Source organism: Papio anubis, chromosome 12 (assembly GCF_008728515.1).
Source record: "Papio anubis isolate 15944 chromosome 12, Panubis1.0, whole genome shotgun sequence".
Classification (NCBI taxonomy): domain Eukaryota; kingdom Metazoa; phylum Chordata; class Mammalia; order Primates; family Cercopithecidae; genus Papio; species Papio anubis.
The window spans coordinates 94,791,931-94,808,673 of record NC_044987.1 but is presented as its reverse complement, the minus strand read 5'-3'; the positions used below and the strand labels follow the sequence as shown (position 1 = coordinate 94,808,673).

General features: G+C 45.1%; 2 protein-coding genes across 5 annotated transcripts in view; both read left to right on the top strand.

Annotated features, from left to right (window-relative positions):
• PAMR1 (peptidase domain containing associated with muscle regeneration 1) overlaps window positions 1–2,483 on the top strand; it is a 99,471-nt gene extending 96,988 nt beyond the window's left edge. For both annotated transcript variants that reach the window (XM_031653424.1, XM_003910032.5), the window contains one exon: window positions 1,418–2,483. In XM_031653424.1, the coding sequence (XP_031509284.1) occupies window positions 1,418–1,954 (537 nt within the window). In that variant the 3' untranslated portion in view covers window positions 1,955–2,483. The remainder of the gene's footprint in view (window positions 1–1,417) is intronic.
• A 12,302-nt stretch (window positions 2,484–14,785) lies between these two features.
• SLC1A2 (solute carrier family 1 member 2) overlaps window positions 14,786–16,743 on the top strand; it is a 171,061-nt gene continuing 169,103 nt past the window's right edge. Inside the window, exon 1 of one of the 3 annotated variants that reach the window (XM_021925903.2) lies at window positions 14,786–14,871. In XM_021925903.2, coding sequence (XP_021781595.1) covers window positions 14,867–14,871 — 5 coding nt within the window. In that variant the 5' untranslated portion in view covers window positions 14,786–14,866. Of the gene's footprint in view, window positions 14,900–15,253; window positions 15,857–16,743 lie in introns of those variants that run through there. The other 2 variants (XM_021925904.2, XM_021925901.2) reach the window with 2 other exon arrangements.

Genomic DNA, 16,743 nt, shown 5'->3' with positions numbered 1-16,743 from the left:
TATGTTACTTGGTAGCATATGTCATAAATTGTAACAAATTAAAACTTAGTGAAATTATTTGTTTAATGCCTGGCTTTGCCTGAAACGGTTAGCTCTATGAATGTTGCGATTTATCATTGTACCCTCACAGCGTGGCACAGTGCCTGGCTCAAAGTAGATTTTCAATAAATATTTTTTGAATAAAAAAAGGCTAATCACCTATTACATTTGGGCACTGTCCTAGGTAGACAGAGATGTTTTAACCTAGATACACTCCTAACAAATTTATAATATATATCTGTCTTTCCCTTCCTTCCTCCCTCTCTTTTATTCACCTACCCATCTGTCTATCCATCTATCTGTTCATCCATCCATCCATCCATCCATCCTCTCCATCCATTCTATCCATCCATCCATCTGTCCATCCATCCATCCATCTATCCATCCCTCCATCTATCTATCCATCCATCCATCCGTCCATCCATCCATCCATCTATCCATCCCTCCATCTATCTATCATCCATCCATCCGTCCATCCATCCATCCGTCCATCCATCCATCCATCTATCCATCCCTCCATCTATCTATCCATCCATCCATCCATCCATCTCTCCATCTATCCACCCGCCTGTCCATCTATTGTTGAGCCCCCATAGTGGGCCTTCCACTGTAAGTAGACACAGAAAAGAATAGAGCATGTTTTATTTTCTCTGAAAAGTCCACAGTTGAGTGGGAGAGACAGACAAATTTATCATAATCGGTGTGACACAAGAGAAGCCCCAAGGCAATATACTCAAAGGAGATTGAGGTAATAGAACATATACATAAAAATTTTACAAGATGTGTGCTCCTATAGGCTCCCATCAAAAGGCATGACCAGCAAGGACTGGGAAAATCAGGGAAGACTTTGTGGAAAAGTCTTGTGGAATATTCTGAGCATAGCTCTATTTGCTGACTTGAATGTAAATGAAATGTTTACAGTGGACCAGAGGTTGAAAACTTAGCCTGTGAGGGTTTGTGCCTTGATGGTACTGACACATATTTTTAATCATTTATTTATTTGCAAGCATTGTTTAACATCAAGATATTTCAAATAAAGATTTGGAATTCATTTTCTGGCAAAACTAGAATGCTGGTCCCATTTCAGCATGGAGTGGCTGACTGCAGTGATGTGGCCGCTGCCCACCTTAGATGGCTGTGCAGCCTCAACTGTCCACTTCACTTACTTAATCCCACTTTCCAGGCTGTAGAAAGCACTTTGGTTTGCAATCCTGGAAGTAGAGCAGTTGTTTTCCATGATTTCTTGAGTAAAGTATCTCCAAATCATTGTAGCTGCCTCTTAGACATTTTCTCCCAAAAATTTAGCCCCAAGCCTTGCCTGTTCTTGTGCACTGTGGAGTGGCTCCTCACCATTGCTGCCCATTCCTTGCATTTATAGATTTCTGCTATCATTCTGCATCCCAACTATGACCCCATCCTGCTTGATGCTGACATCGCCATCCTGAAGCTCCTAGACAAGGCCCGTATCAGCACCCGAGTCCAGCCCATCTGCCTCGCTGCCAGTCGGGATCTCAGCACTTCCTTCCAGGAGTCCCACATCACTGTGGCTGGCTGGAATGTCCTGGCAGATGTGAGGAGCCCTGGCTTCAAGAACGACACACTGCGCTCTGGGGTGGTCAGCGTGGTGGACTCGCTGTTGTGTGAGGAGCAGCATGAGGACCATGGCATCCCAGTGAGTGTCACTGATAACATGTTCTGTGCCAGCCAGGACCCCACTGCCCCTTCTGATATCTGCACTGCAGAGACAGGAGGCATCGCAGCTGTGTCCTTCCCGGGACGAGCATCTCCTGAGCCACGCTGGCATCTGATGGGACTGGTCAGCTGGAGCTATGATAAAACATGCAGCCACAGGCTCTCCACTGCCTTCACCAAGGTGCTGCCCTTTAAAGACTGGATTGAAAGAAACATGAAATGAACCAGGCTCATGCACTCCTTGAGAAGTGTTTCTGTATATCCATCTATACATGTGTCATTGCGTGAAGCAGTGTGGGCCTGAAGTGTGATTTTGTCTGTGAACTTGGCTGTGCCAGGGTTTCTGACTTCAGGGACAAAACTCAGTGAAGGGTGAGTAGACCTCCATTGCTGGTAGGCTGATGCCGCCTCCACTACTAGGACAGTCAATTGGAAGATGCCAGGGCTTGCAAGAAGTAAGTTTCTTCAAAGAAGACCATATACAAAACCTCTCCACTCCACTGACCTGGTGGCCTTTCCCACCTTTCAGTGTCACGAATGCCATCAGCTTGACCAGGGAAGATCTGGGCTTCATGAGACCCCTTTTGAGGCTCTCAAGTTCTAGAGAGCTGCCCGTGGGACAGCCCAGAGGAGCAGAACTGGGATGTGGTGCATGCCTTTGTGTACATGGCCGCAGTACACTCTGGTCCTTTTCCTTCCCCATCTCTTGTACACATTTTAATAAAACAAGGGTTGGCTTCTGAACTACAAAACAAATGTGCTATGCTCTTATTTCTGCATGCTGTTTCTCAGAGCTACATGTATCAGGGCTGATGGCTTGGTGATAGCCCTTTAAAATAGTGCCAAGGGCTGTCATTCCCAAATAGTGTGTTTGACAAAGTCAATATCATCTTTTTAATACCAACTCTTAGAGCTCAGTGGGTCATGGGCCAGGGGAGGAGGGACATGGGTACCCTACGATAAGGCACAAACAGAAACACCAGAGATTCGATGATTTTTAGGATTGCCTCTGCTTCTTGTCTTCTAGATCCAGCACAGAGTCCTGCTTTGAACCTCCATAAATCTTCATGGAATGCTTTTATAGCATATGAATTGGAGTCACATATTAACTCACACTAAGTTTAGATATGCCAAGAAACTGTAGCTTCACTGTTGTCTGTAACTTATGTGATTTTTCTCTCAAGCCTCACTCTCACCTCCCACTGGATAGTGAAGGAAAGAACATGAATTCAGTCTAGTCAGACACCTTAAGTAATTTTGGCAGTGACCCTCTTTTTGGGGTGACTTACTCTTTTATCGTTTCTCCCCTGCTCTCCTCGCCAGTTTTCTCTTCGCTAGGCTGGTGCTTTGGAGGCTTACCTTCCTTCAAGCATTGGGATAAGAGTGGGGACCGCCAAGTACCTGCTGGTTCTTGGGTGTGTGTGGTGGGTCTTTTTGTTGCTGACATTTAATGCTAGAGTCTGTAATTAGTGTAACTTGTGCTATGTTCTCTATTTCATGGGGCCCAGCCCTCCTTCCTGCAGACTGACTCCTGTTTGACCCTTGTCTGGGTCACTCAGCCTCATGGCCACAGTGACAACCTCTGGCAACTGCCCAGCCAGACTCTCTGCAACCTCCTCTTCCTCCTTTGGGCGATTGGGGGAACTTCTTGGTCTTTTCCATACCACATGACAGCTGAGAGTCCAGGCTTGTTACAGAGCTTTCTGGGAGACATTTGCCTTCTGTAGACCCAAACAGGAACTCCCCTGTTCCCTTAATCTATCTCAGAAAGCTCAAGGACTTTAGCCCAAGACAGGAGGTGAGGATTTTATTTGTTTCCCAACCTGTCTTCCCCCATGTCTGGGTCTTGAGCCACAAGAGAATTTCTTCTATTTCTCTTTTTGTCAGCCTTTCCTGGGGCTTTCCATAAGTCGCATCCTCCTCCTTTCATTCAACCCTCCATGCCCATCCTCCTGGCTTAATCAAAGAGGGATGTGTTAGTTATCAATGGTTGAGTACAAATTACCCAACACTTAGTGGCTTAAATGGTAAGTGTTTATTCTCTCACAGTGTCAGTGGGGCAGGAATTGGTGAGCAGCTTAACCCGAGGTTGTCATCAACCGAAGCCTTGACGGAGGCTGGAGGATTTGATTCTATAAATATTTATCAGGTCACTCAAAGGTTTTTCTTTGTTAAGCCTAGAAAGCTTGGATCTTAAAAGGTGTAATGGAACTTGGATCAAAGAGATAGATCTGAATACAAATTCCTGTCTTTTAACTTCTTTTCTAAAGTGATCTTGGGCAAGTACTTAGCCTCTCTACCTCAGTTTCATTATCTGGTAAGTTGGCATAATAAAATCTTGAGATTTTATTGTGGTAGCTGTGACAATTAAGTGAGATGTTGTGTAAAACAATGAACATAATACATGATATACCCGGCAGGGTCAGCGCTCTTCAGCTAAGCACAGCTCCACAACTGCCTCAGTAGGTGCTCCACACATACGTGCCTACACCCTCCGTCTCCTGACTGTGTCCTGACCCTCCACCTGGAATATCATGTTCTCTACTTCTTTTTAATGCTCTCTTTACTACTTGTGTTATTTTCTCTTCTTGTCTTACTACTCAGATTTGTTTCACATGTACATCATCTTAGCTATGACTCTGGCCCCCTCAGAAGCTGAATCTGGTCTGAAATTTTGGTAATGACATCCCAGGCTGCTTGGTTAATAGCTCCATGGCCATTTGCCACCACCCCTAGATCTTCCTACCCTAGCACTGCTCTTGTGGGCTATGAACACTCGATCACACTCACCTAAGACTTTGAGGCAGGCAAAGAGGATCAGATCCAAGCTTGTCCCTTGGCCATATCTGGCTGCTATCAGAATGTTGTCCATCTCTTTTTGTAACATAGCCCTTGCCTCCTAGCATAGAACTCCAAAGCTAGAAATCTTGAGCATATATAAGTCAGGGGCTTTTCAGAGAATCAGAACTTTTAACAGTCCTATAGAATAAGAGATTATGATAACCACACAAAATTGTGACCACTGATGGAGAAGTCTGTGCAAGACTGTTGCCTTTGTTTCTGGTGTTGGATCTAAAATCAACCACACCAGTGGTCAGGAAGGAAAACTGGATGTGAAGTCAGCAAAGCAAGGACAAATGGAAACCTGTGTTTGTCTCTTGCTGCCTCCAGTCTCCATGATGTGAGTGACTTGTAGTAGAAGCGGGTGCCCTTTGCTCATAGCTGCACACTCACCCAGTCCAGGACTCAGGGAAGCCAGAGGAGGATTTTCAGCAGGCATTGGAAGAGCTGTGGGCCTGGGTGCTTTCTCACCCCAACAAGGTGAGCTGACAGATAGTGACATTGTGTGTGAGCTGCCACAGAGTCTTATGTGCTTAAACAACTCTCAAAGCATGAAAGTAGGCATTGCTTCACTTTCCTTTCCAAATCTCATGTCAATTTCTCTTGTGCTCACTAACCTGGAACCATACAGGGAAGGGAATTCTGCAACCTAGTTTCAGTTTCCCTAAGTTGACACGGAACAAAGCAGTCACAAGTTATGGAATACTAATGCTGAAAAAGTGGCTGTCGACTGAGGACACCTTCAGGGAGCACCAGAGAAGGCTCCTGCTTCATCCAGAGTACTTTGGTTCTGATTTCTTTTGTGATGATTGCTTTGTTTTTTTTATGTATCCATGTAGCCCCTGACATCTGACATTATACCAGCTGGGCTTTGGTGCCCAGGAGTTGATCTGGCACTCCCAATGAGACTGTGATGCTCTCTTGTTGAAGATAAATACTTTCACAGAATGCCAATATCATCAGAATTATTCTGCGACTTTGATGGATCAAGACCCAAACAAGACCACTTCATTACTTCTGTAATAACAGACAAAAGCCAGGTGACTATGCAAACTACAAAGGTGCTAAATATCCCCCTCTGCTAATTAGTATGAGTGACTGCTGCTTCTTCATCAATTACAGTGGTAGCCTCTTTATAGTCTTTTTTCCTTTTAGATAAGATTTATTACATGGCCAATTATAGAATTACTCCCATCCAATCCAGAACAAAGCCCCACTTTGAAACCTAAGATCACTTAATAGAAACTCAAATCCTGTAACTCCTTTCTAACACACTCTTGATGAGACACCCCATAGTTGGCCATGATGTGCATCCTACCTCATTGCAAGGAGCAAAAAATCCCACTTGTTCAATTACGGGTATGTTTCCAGTGGTCTTTGGTTGGAAAGCATTGACTATATATATATAAAATATACATACATATATAATATATATGTGTATATATACTATATGTATATATACATATATTCATATATACATGCATATATATACACGCACATACACACATATACATATACAGATGCAACACACATATACATATACAGATGCTCCCTGGCTTACAATGGCTTAAGACTTTTTGACTTTATGATAGTAGGAAAACAATATGCATTTAGCACAATCATACTTCAAGTGCCAATACAACCATTGTTTTTCACTTTCAGTACTGTGTTCAATAAAGTGCATGAGATACCTATTTAATAGTTTGTTATGAAATAGGCTGTTAGATGATTTTGTCCAACTGTAGGCTAATGTAAGTGTTCTGAGCACATTTAAGGAAGGCGAGGCTAAGCTATGATGTTAAGTAGGTTAAGTATGTTAAATGCATTATTGACTTATGAGGTTTTCAAATTATGATGAGTTTATTGGGATGGAACCCCATAGTAAGCTGAGGAGCATCTCTGTATGTATATAAGCATCTTCCCTAATCATACAGATTTTACTTAAATTTTACGTATCACATAAATTTAATCATATGGTACACAAACTTTAAGTAAAATCTATATGATTTAAACAAGACTTATTTTCCTTGGGAGTGATTAGGTTTATACACTAAATGGACTTTTCATGAGTGACTGGGTAGTCAACTCACTCTGTATTTTCTTATGTAAACTCCAAAAGAAATTGAGAGGAAGGGGCAATTCAAGTAGGACTGTTAACTTTTCATTCACAGGTAGTTAGAACTTCAATCAAGTCATTGGCATGATGGACAGGAAGAAAGGAAGATGCTGTAAGTAAGGAGCGAGTTTGGAAAATACATAAGATGAAACACGGGGTTAGAGATGGGATTTCTCCATGTTGGTCAGGTTGGTCGCGAACTACTGACCTTAGGTGATCTACCCACCTTAGCCTCCTAAAGTGCTGGGATTGTAGGCATGAGCCACTGCTCCCAGCCCCAGCTATTTTTTTTGTTTTTTTTTTTTTGTATTTTAGTAGAGACGGGGTTTCACTGTGTTGGCTAGGCTGGTCTCGAACTCCTGAGCTCAGGCAATCTGCCTGCCTTGGCCTCCCAAAGTGCTAGGATTACAGGCATGAGCCACCGTGCCTGACCTGAATTTGGGCTTTTGTATTGTCCTAACCTGGACATGAATAAAGACCTTGAGTCTCATTGCATTGACACAACTGCATGTTGTTCTTAAATGATATCAGATGAGTTAAAAGAAGAAAGCTGACAGCCAATGGATGAGCCAAAGAAGTAAGACACATATCTTTATTCCTGCCTTATTTTTTCTCCTTCTTTAGTATCCTGTGAAAATTTCAAGTGAAATACTTTGGATCCCTAGGGCTTGGGGAAGTTTATCTTGTCAGGGCTGTTGGAAAGATAGGGCTGTTGGAAAGAACATTTTGGAGTGGCTTGGTAGCAATTTGTGGTCTCTCCTTGCTTTTCTTGGCAGCAGGACTTGCTTTCCCTGGCAGAGCTCTGCCCGGATGTGCTGTTGAGGCCCAGCATTTTAAGAAGACTGTCTCAATGGCTGAGTTTTTTAGGGCTCACTTCACGTTTGTATTCCAATTCACTGAGTGTTTATCCAGAAGCTTGGACTAGGTTTGATGGAGAGCTTTGTCAATAAAGAAAAAAAAAAGTCAGTAGATAAAATTAGGGAATAGCTTTCTCAGGTGAGGAATACATTCAAGACTGAATTCTTGGAGAAAAACGAACCACTGTTATGTTCCTGAACTTATGGTTTCTAGGAAAAAGTAATTCCACACAAGAGAGAAGGAAAGAATGATCTTCCTTTGTGCTTAAATATGTGCAATTCAGGAAAAGTTGTTTATTTTCTATTGAAAGGGGAACAGGGTGTTACAAATGAAGCTGTGTCCAGGTGCTAATGAAATGAAACCTCAGAGTGAACTGGGATAACTTCCAATTCACTGCAGTTATGAAAAGGCATAATTTAGTCCTTTAGTCTTTGATTAAAAAAAAAACAACAACAACTCTGAATCTGTAATCTCAATTTAAAACTAAATTACCTGGTTGCTCTCTCTCTCTTTCTCTTATTAAGGAAAATTGCTTTATAAGAAAAATACTTTTGGGATGTGATACACAGCCTCTTTCAGAATGACCAAGGAATTTCATAAAGAAGTGAACAGAGAAAATAGAACAAGAATAACATCGCTGGATTTTCTGAGGTCATCAGATTCTGGCTTGGGTCCTTGATTCAGTCCTTTATCCAAATCACTTAGCATTTAATCACAGTGAGCTGCTGTTCAGCAAAGAAATCCCCCCAAAGATAAAAAAAAAACCAAAAAACTCTCCATTCTTTTGTTCCTCATGAGGCTGTCACTACTGAATATTGTAATGTCCCAGCAGAACAAAGGGAGGAGGGAAGATGGAGGCATTACTGGCAATCATTGCCCAGGTTAGGAGAAACTGGGGGTAGAAATTAAAATACCAGTAATCACTCTCAAAGAGTATTTCCGCTTCATACAGGATCAAGCAGCTAAAAAAAAAGACAGTTGCTCTAATTCAAAATGTTACGGTTTTTATGGCGGGCATAAAGAATTTGCACTACCCCTGACATTTAGCCTCAAGTCATCTTGTAGCAGAAATGCTGACAGAGGGAATGATATACTGAGAACTCACAATTCATCTTTTTCCATTGTCTCCTTCCTTCACCTATACTAAACAAATGGGATGAATTCACACTCTTTCCGTTAGAATTCATCAGGCAGTAAGCGTAGCTATCCACTGTTTGAGCCTTCCCGAGCCCTCTACTTAATGAGACAATTTCTGCCTGCAGAATGGATTATATTTAGACCAAGTTCTCAGTCTGAATTGAGATTTCTATGAAGTAATATCTTTTTTCTCATCAGCTAAGAGAGTGAGGTAAAAATAGAACTCCCAGACTTCTCTTTTGCTAATGTGTATTAACAAGAAGAGTGAATGAACTCAGCTTGTATCTTACAGCTCCAAACACCCTTAAGACAGATGATTCCCTTGAGTCTACTCAGTGACCACCACCAGACTGACGGGGCTACAGGCTAGCTCATCTGTAGCTGTACTGTGTTGTTGAAACCAAAGCATTACCACCGATCTTTTGGGTGATGAGAGTGCCAGCAGCTAGGAAGCTGACGTCATAAAGATGATAACAGCTCAGTGTGCCAGGAACTCTGCTTTATGTGACATAGCCTCATTCAGTTCTCATATAAGCCCAGTGGATGGGGTCACTACTATACCCACTGATGCTCAGAGGGTTAAATAACTTACTCAAGGTCACTCAAAATGGAAAGAAAGAATGATGAACTCAATTTGAATCTCACTGCTCCAAACATGTTCAAGATGGATGGTTCCCAGGTTGGTCTAATTTGGAAGACTGTTATAACTTCTGTGGCCACATTAGCATTCTTAATTCAATGTCCTGGTGGTGCCACTGTGAACATTCTCCTCCTGCTACTTATTGCTCTAAACCTACTTATCTTTCTGAAATCTTTTCAATTTGGGTTCAGGATTCTCCAGTTTCTCTCTTGCATGCTCTTGGCTTCAGAACCAACACTGTCAGAGAATACTATCTTTCCTCTGAAATTGGAACACTATATAATAATTTTCCATTCATGTTTTTCATTCATCCTAAAATAGCTCATATTTTTGAAAACTAGCAAACTCGTATTAGTTGTCATATGAAGGAGCCCTTACTGTGTCCTCTGTTTTATTTAATTAAAAAAAAATTAAGGTATCTAGTCTTATAGTTAATGAATGTGTCAAGGTGTTACAGATAGATCCAGACACACAGCTTATAATTCCTTGGTTATTTAGGCAGGCAGAGGACATTGTATACCAACAGTGTATTCACACTACATGCCAGGACCTGTGATATCTGCTTTACATATATAATTTTTGAAGCTACAAGGATTATTTCCATTTTACAGAGGAGGGAGTTTAGGCTCAAAGAGATTAGGTGACCCACTCAATGTCAGTTGTGGAGAAAGTGGGATTTGAATACAGGCCTGCCTAGATTTACTTTACCAAGAACAGCTGTGTGGAAAGTGTAAGGACAAATCTGTTCCCAGAGTGGTTCTGACTTTGCAAAGAACCACAAATATGAATACCCCACCTAACAAGCTGATGGTGGATAGTTTTCTCATTACTAAGTTTTGGAGGGCATCAATAATCTTAAAAAGCAAAGCAGATGAAACAGTAATTGCACATGGGGGGAAAAGTCAAATTCATATTTCTCAGACATTACTAAATGACAGTGACTTTCGAGTGGATAACCCTTGGGTCACTTGGCTGTTATTTGTCTCTCTAGGTCGCTTTCTTCTGATAAACTTTGAATGTTGAAACATTTCTCCTTTGTTGTCATCATGAGGGGGAATGGTTTTATTCAGCAGCCTTTCATGGGAAAGCAATGTAGGACTTTTTTTTTTTTTCTATATTAGGAGTTCACTCCCACCACACCTCCCTTATGTGGAGCTGTAATGACCAATCTGAAGCATTCTGCAGGAGAGCCAAGACACGGGATGAATCCCTTAGAAGAGCCCAATATAAGGGAGTCTTTGTCCCTTCTTTGGTCCAACTAAGCTCCTACAATAATTGCTGAAGAATGTTGAGAATTGTAGCATTTAGGACTGAAAAATTTGAGGCCATGTTGTGACTTCTTCCATAGTATAAATATACCTTCTTCTGATTTCTAGTAAATAGTCTGACTAAGTCTATTTATCTGCTGGAAAACCCCACAGTAGAGAGGTCCCACATGTTATGGGGGCTACCTGTTCCAATAATGATAACATCGTCACTCCAAGTTGCATAGCAGAGAGGTTAGAAAGCAAGATTCTGCAGGAAGACTCCTAAACGCAAACCCTGCCTTCATCCATTAGCCCTGTAGAGCCATTCTTCACCCTTCTCCATCCTCTGTTTCTCAGGGAGGTTGAACTGCAAGGACTGCATGTGAATTGTTTCAGTGGACTCTCCTGCCCTGAAGCTTCCATCTGGCTTTGGCCAGTACAGAGTCCCGGAAGGAAAAGAAGGACTGGAGGAAAGTGGGCATTGGGGTATTTATTCCCAGACCCCCTTCCAGCAGGCTGTTATGGCCACAGTCTCAGCTCCTGTCAAGTGGCCTTCTGCATGCAGGACTCTCCTGTGGGTCCTGGCACCCTCCCTTTGGCTTAGGATGGGCAACTGTTCCCTACTATTAGTAGCCCAGGGAGTCTGCCCTATCCCTTAGAGTTTCCCTACCCCCTCCCACACCCTTCTAAATGACTCCTTTATTAAACTTATCACAATTTACTTAATTTAAATATGCCATTCTTTTTTTTTTTTAAGCTGGGACTCCAGACAAATACAACCTTGGGCAAATTCCTTAATTCCTCTTGGCCTCAGTTTTCTCCTCTGTAAAAAGGTGGTTTAATAATATTTTCTGCAGAAGGTCATCTTAGGAACCAAACAAGATACAATATATAAGGTACAGTACATTATGCATATAGGAATTACTAAGGGAATGCTAAGCTCACACACTACCTTAACTCAACTATAGTAACTCGCTTCTGGGAACTTGGGTTAAGTTTCAGTCAAGAATCAATAAGGCAACAAATAAAAAAACCCTTATGATCAAAATTCATTTTTAAGAATCCCTTACATCACCTATCAGAGTATAGTACAGTTGATTTTCTTGTATGCAGTCCTGCGGAGTAGTTCTTGTTGACACTGAAGTTCGAGAACCCATTAGCTAGACTTAAGAAAGGTAAATCTATACATAAATGTCAGTCTTCTGCTTTCGCCATGACTATGGGATCCCTAGAGGAGACTGAGACATGCCAGCAAATTCATAAGTATTCCTGCAGCTTGTGAGGTTGGCCTTGTTCTGTTCTCCTTCCAACATTCTATTAACTTATTGCTGGTTAAGAGACTTGTAGTTTGCTGTGAAGATTAAAAGGAGACCCTGAAGTCACACGGTAGGTGGGGAGGTTAGGTTCTCAAGACAACTCGCTGTAAATTACACTGGGTGAATGCTGCTGTTCCCATGTGTCTAGGATGGTTCTCTATTGAGCATGAAAAAGATGTAAGCATTTCCCACACATCCCATTTAATCCTCACAACAACCCCGATGGTGGCCATTATTATCTTCTCCAGTTTGGGGATGAGGAAGCTAAGATCCTGTGCCCAGAATAAGGTAACACAGAGTCTAATACTTAGCAGGGATAGTATTTAAGGCAGAACTGTCTGACCTAGAGCTGAGTTTTTATTCAGCATGGTCGCATGCTGTACAGTAGCTAGCCCCTAATGCTTTGTGTGTGCACAACATTAGAAGAAAGCTCTATGTTTTTGTAGCTGCTCACATTGGTTTTCTAGAATAACATACAAGTGTTTGTTTGCCTGGAAAGTTTTTTATTCCCTGTCTTTAAAGGCAAGAGGATCAGCCCTATATCATATCTTCCCTAGCAATTTCTTTCCAAAGGCTAAATGTATCATGCTCCAACTACTTCTTGGAGCCCTATTCTAGACCCTTCTCTATGTTGTTGAACCACTTCTAGTCCAGCACTTCCTGACTCTGGCTGCACAGTGGGCTCAATCACCTGGGGAAGTCCTTTAAAAATACCCAAGTCAGCCCCCGCCTAACCCCCAAGATGGATGAACCAGAAATCTCTGAAAGGTGGCCTGAGTATTATTATTTTCTAAAAGGCTCTCTCAGAACGTTTTAATGGGCAGCCAGTGTTGAAAATAACTGCTCCAGTTTGTTAAAAAATAATTGGTGAGAATATTGGCAAAAGCCCTCTGGCACGAAGAAAGAGAACCAGTTTCTTCTAGCTAATGTTTGTTAGCCAGAATTATCTGTGGCATACTCCATGTGACTTAATAGACCTGGTCTTCCAGGGCAGCTGAATGCAAATGTTTCTCAAGTATAGAACGGGACGTCAGGGCTTACAGAGAAAGTGGCAAACTGGAATGATGACTCCATCTAATTCAGCCATGCTGGATGATTCACCTGGATTCTCTCATGTCCTGAGCATTGAAAACATAATGAAGAGTTTTTAAATTGAATGTTTAAAAAGGTGAAAACAACTCCATCCCTTTTTCTGTTTCCTTTTTACCTTGTATTTATGTACCACCAGGTGCCTTGCTCTTGGCAGTGAGTATGAATGAATGGCACAGCTCAGCCCCCAAAGCCTGTGTGTAGAGACTGAGGGATTGTGATGGAGTAGTTCATTCATGTTCATGTTAAGGGGGGTGCTAATAGCAGAGTAGTGCCCCTGGGATTATTAATATCTAGGCCTGGGAGAGATGGAGATGGCTTCTTTTCCAGTTGCCACCTCAGCAGAAAGGGAAATAAAATGCCTAAATTGTAAAGTTAGACAATTAGACTGTAAAGTTTGTATATGTGACAACTTCAGATACAAAGCCACACACTTACCCTTGACGGGGCTTAAGAGGAGAGAGTGTCAAACATAATACCAAAGTGAAAGAAGGTAGCTTTTCATCTACAAATTATTTTTAAACACATTTATCAGGGTAAACAATAATTTTTTGGAAGAGGAGAGTACCCAAAGTCAAATGCCCTAAGATGAAGGATGCTTATGGTATTTTTTTTTTTAAACAAAGAAAATGCAAAGTTAGAGTAGTTCTGAAGGACCCTAGGATGAGTAAGATACAGATGATTATTCTAATGGTGCAGACAGGATTGAGAGAGAAGAGGGGAGGGGAGAGATGGAGAAAGGCATGGATGGAGGAAGACGTTTGGATTCAGATTTTGTAAAGGATAGTAAAGGAAGGAGGTGAGCTGAGATTTATTTTTTAAATTCTATTAATGTGTTTTCCCTCTTTTTCTTGTTATTTTTCTCATCTGTCTATTCATACTTGGATATTTTGTCCAATAAACTATCTTCTAAGGACTCTGAGAATGCACTGAACATTTTTGGAGGATTTACTGGGTGCCAGACGCCAGTTTAGGAACTTTACACATCTTCTCCATTTCATTTAGTTCTCTTAGCACAGAGAAGTGGGAGAAGATAGTCCCATTTTACAGGTGGGATGAAAAAAGAGATGGAGGAATTTGCCCTCGGTTACTCAGCTAGAATGTGGTGAAGAACTCAGGCCTTCGGGTATCAGCGCCGGATATCAGCGCCCGGCATTTAACTACCAATCGTCCTGCTGGGACCCCGGCTCCTCTGGCACCATCCCCAGGACCTGCTCTGAGAGTTTGCACGTGGCCAGTAGCGTTACATCGTCTAACAAGGTCCAGCACAGCGCAAATCCGAAGAGCGTCTACCCTGGGGGAAAAGAGAGTCTGTTTAATTTTCCTGTGGCCCTCCAAGTGAGTTCTTTTGGGTTCCATTGTCTAGACGAGGAAAGTGAGGCTTTGCCTGCTCTGCGGTCACAGGGTCGGCAGGTAGCGGGACCCTAGGTTCCTGCTGTGTTCCAGAGATAATCAAAGCTGCACAGGTCTCGTCATTTTTATGCAAAGCCATCCGGAAGGCTCGAACTCTTCCTTACACAAGCCCATCTGTCTCTGTGCGCCGCCCCCGGGGCTCGGAAGCAGGCGGCGAGCAGCGCCGAGTGGGTGGAGAAGCGTCCGCCGCCACTCACTTCGGCCAACTCTCCGCGCCTTCTCAGCCCGCACCCACCAGGCCGACCTCTCTCGGCCTAAAAAAAAAAAAAAAACAAAAAAAAAATCCCGGCCTCCCCTGCACCCCGCCCGCCGCCCCCAGGGAGCTGCATTAATATTAATCTCGCTGAATAATTGAAGGCCGGAGATTTATTCGAGCTTCGGCGGGGGAGGGCGCGCAGCTGGGCCGCGTTTGGGCTGCACCACCCGCGTGTTTCAGCCGCTCGACTCCGCGGGGCCTGGGACCCCCAGACGTGGGAGGATGGGGTGGGTGTGCCCGCCTGTGAGTTTGGGGGTGAGTGTGAGCTGAAGCGGGTGCCCCGGGGAGTGAGGAGGGAGCGCCAGGGGCTGCTCCAGGGAGGCGGAGACGGAGGGGCATCCCGGGTTTCCGCGCCGTTGCCTGCGCTTCACCCCTCACGGGGTGACCCGGGGCCACGCGGGCTTCAGGGGAAACAATAGCGACTCGTTAGATCCTGGGCTCCTGCCACCGGCTGCCCAAGCCTTCCCGGACGAGCGGCGGGGCCTCTTTTCTTATTTGGCTAATTTATGGCGAGAGGCTGGGGGGAGGGATGGCAGAGGAGGGACCGCGTCTGGAGTTGGGGGCGGGGGGCGGCGGTTAAAGGAGTTGCCCCAGGCGGCGGCGCGGGTGATGTCAGCTCTCGACGAAAATAGAGAGGGATCGCCTGCAAATCCCCAGCTCCGGCGGGGCTAAACCTTGCAATCCCTCCCCGGCCGGCGCCGAGCCAGGGCGCAGCGGCCTCCACCGCCTCCCCCGGCGCGCACACACCCGCACACGCGCACGCACGCTCACCGTCCTCTGCCACCACTCTCTGCTCCCGCCACTCGCCGCATCCGCGAGCCCCGCAGCAAAGCACAGGTGGCAGCGGCTGCAGGGGCGCATCTCCGGCGTGCGCCCTCCTGCAGCCCTGGGTGCATCGCACTCTCAGGGAAGCCACCCTCGGAGCCCCCGGAGCTCACGCCAAGCGCCATCCCCGCGGGCGGAGGGGAGCGCAGGTCGCGCGCCGTGGAGAGCCGGGACGCGGATTAGCGCCCGCAGGAGCCTCCTGCGCCCGTTGAGGCGCTAAAGGGCTTACCCCGGAGGCGGGTGGAAGGGCAGGCAGAGGCTCCTCTTAAATACCGCTCCCGGCAGCACTTCACGCTCACCCCGGCGCCCGCTCTCTCCCTCGCCCACAGCTGCCGGATAGTGCTGAAGAGGAGGGGGCGTTCCCCAGACCATGGCATCCACGGAAGGGTGAGGGGATTTTTAGCTGTACCCGCGGGAAAGCGGGGTCGCGCGCGGGATGGTGGTGCCCCTATCCGGGATGGGGACAGAGAGGCGTCGGCGGCGGGCCTGGGAGATGGTGGCGGAGCAGTGGTTTGGCTGGGGATGCGATGGTGGGGACGGGATTGATTTTCTTTCCTGGAGATTGCTGCTTAATCCTTTGAAAATGCGAGAGGCGGAGGGTTGTTGTATTTTGATTAAAAGGGTAAGGTGCGCTGGGGGCTTGAGAGTATGAGGAAGAAATCCTCCTGAGGTTACTTTTGAGATTTCAAAACAATAGGGGATTGGGCACAGTGTGAGCAGACACCGGGGTAGCAGCGCCTGGAGCGCGGCGCCGCAGGCCCAACGCGGGCTTGCAGGTGGGACCGGCCCGGAATGAATGAGCAAAGACCGGGCCTTGGGGCGGGGCAAGGACCAGCGCGCCTGGCCTTGAACGCCAGGTTTGCAGAGTCGCCGTGGAGATGCTGGGCCCACTCCGATCGCTCCTTGTCCCTGGAAGGCGGAATCTCCCTGGCTAGCTCTAAGGAAGGGTGGAAGAGATTTGGGTGCTTCCCGGGAGGAGGCGGGAAAACGTGTGGTCTGGGACAAGGGCAAGAGTCGCCAGACTCCAGCGGACGGGGATAGCACTGGCTTCCCTATTCAGCCCGAGGGTCTGGAGTCGTGTCCTGCCTCCCGAGACTGCAGTTGGCATGGGGAAAGCTCCCTCACAGTGATAATTAAAGACATCTGTCTTTAGCAAGAGACAGAAGGGGCTGCAGGGGGCAAAAGGATTCTTTGAATACTCACACATCAAAGAAAAGGTCCACAAACAGAATCCTTGGACCAGTATCTCTCAGAAAACTTTTTGGGCTTGATAG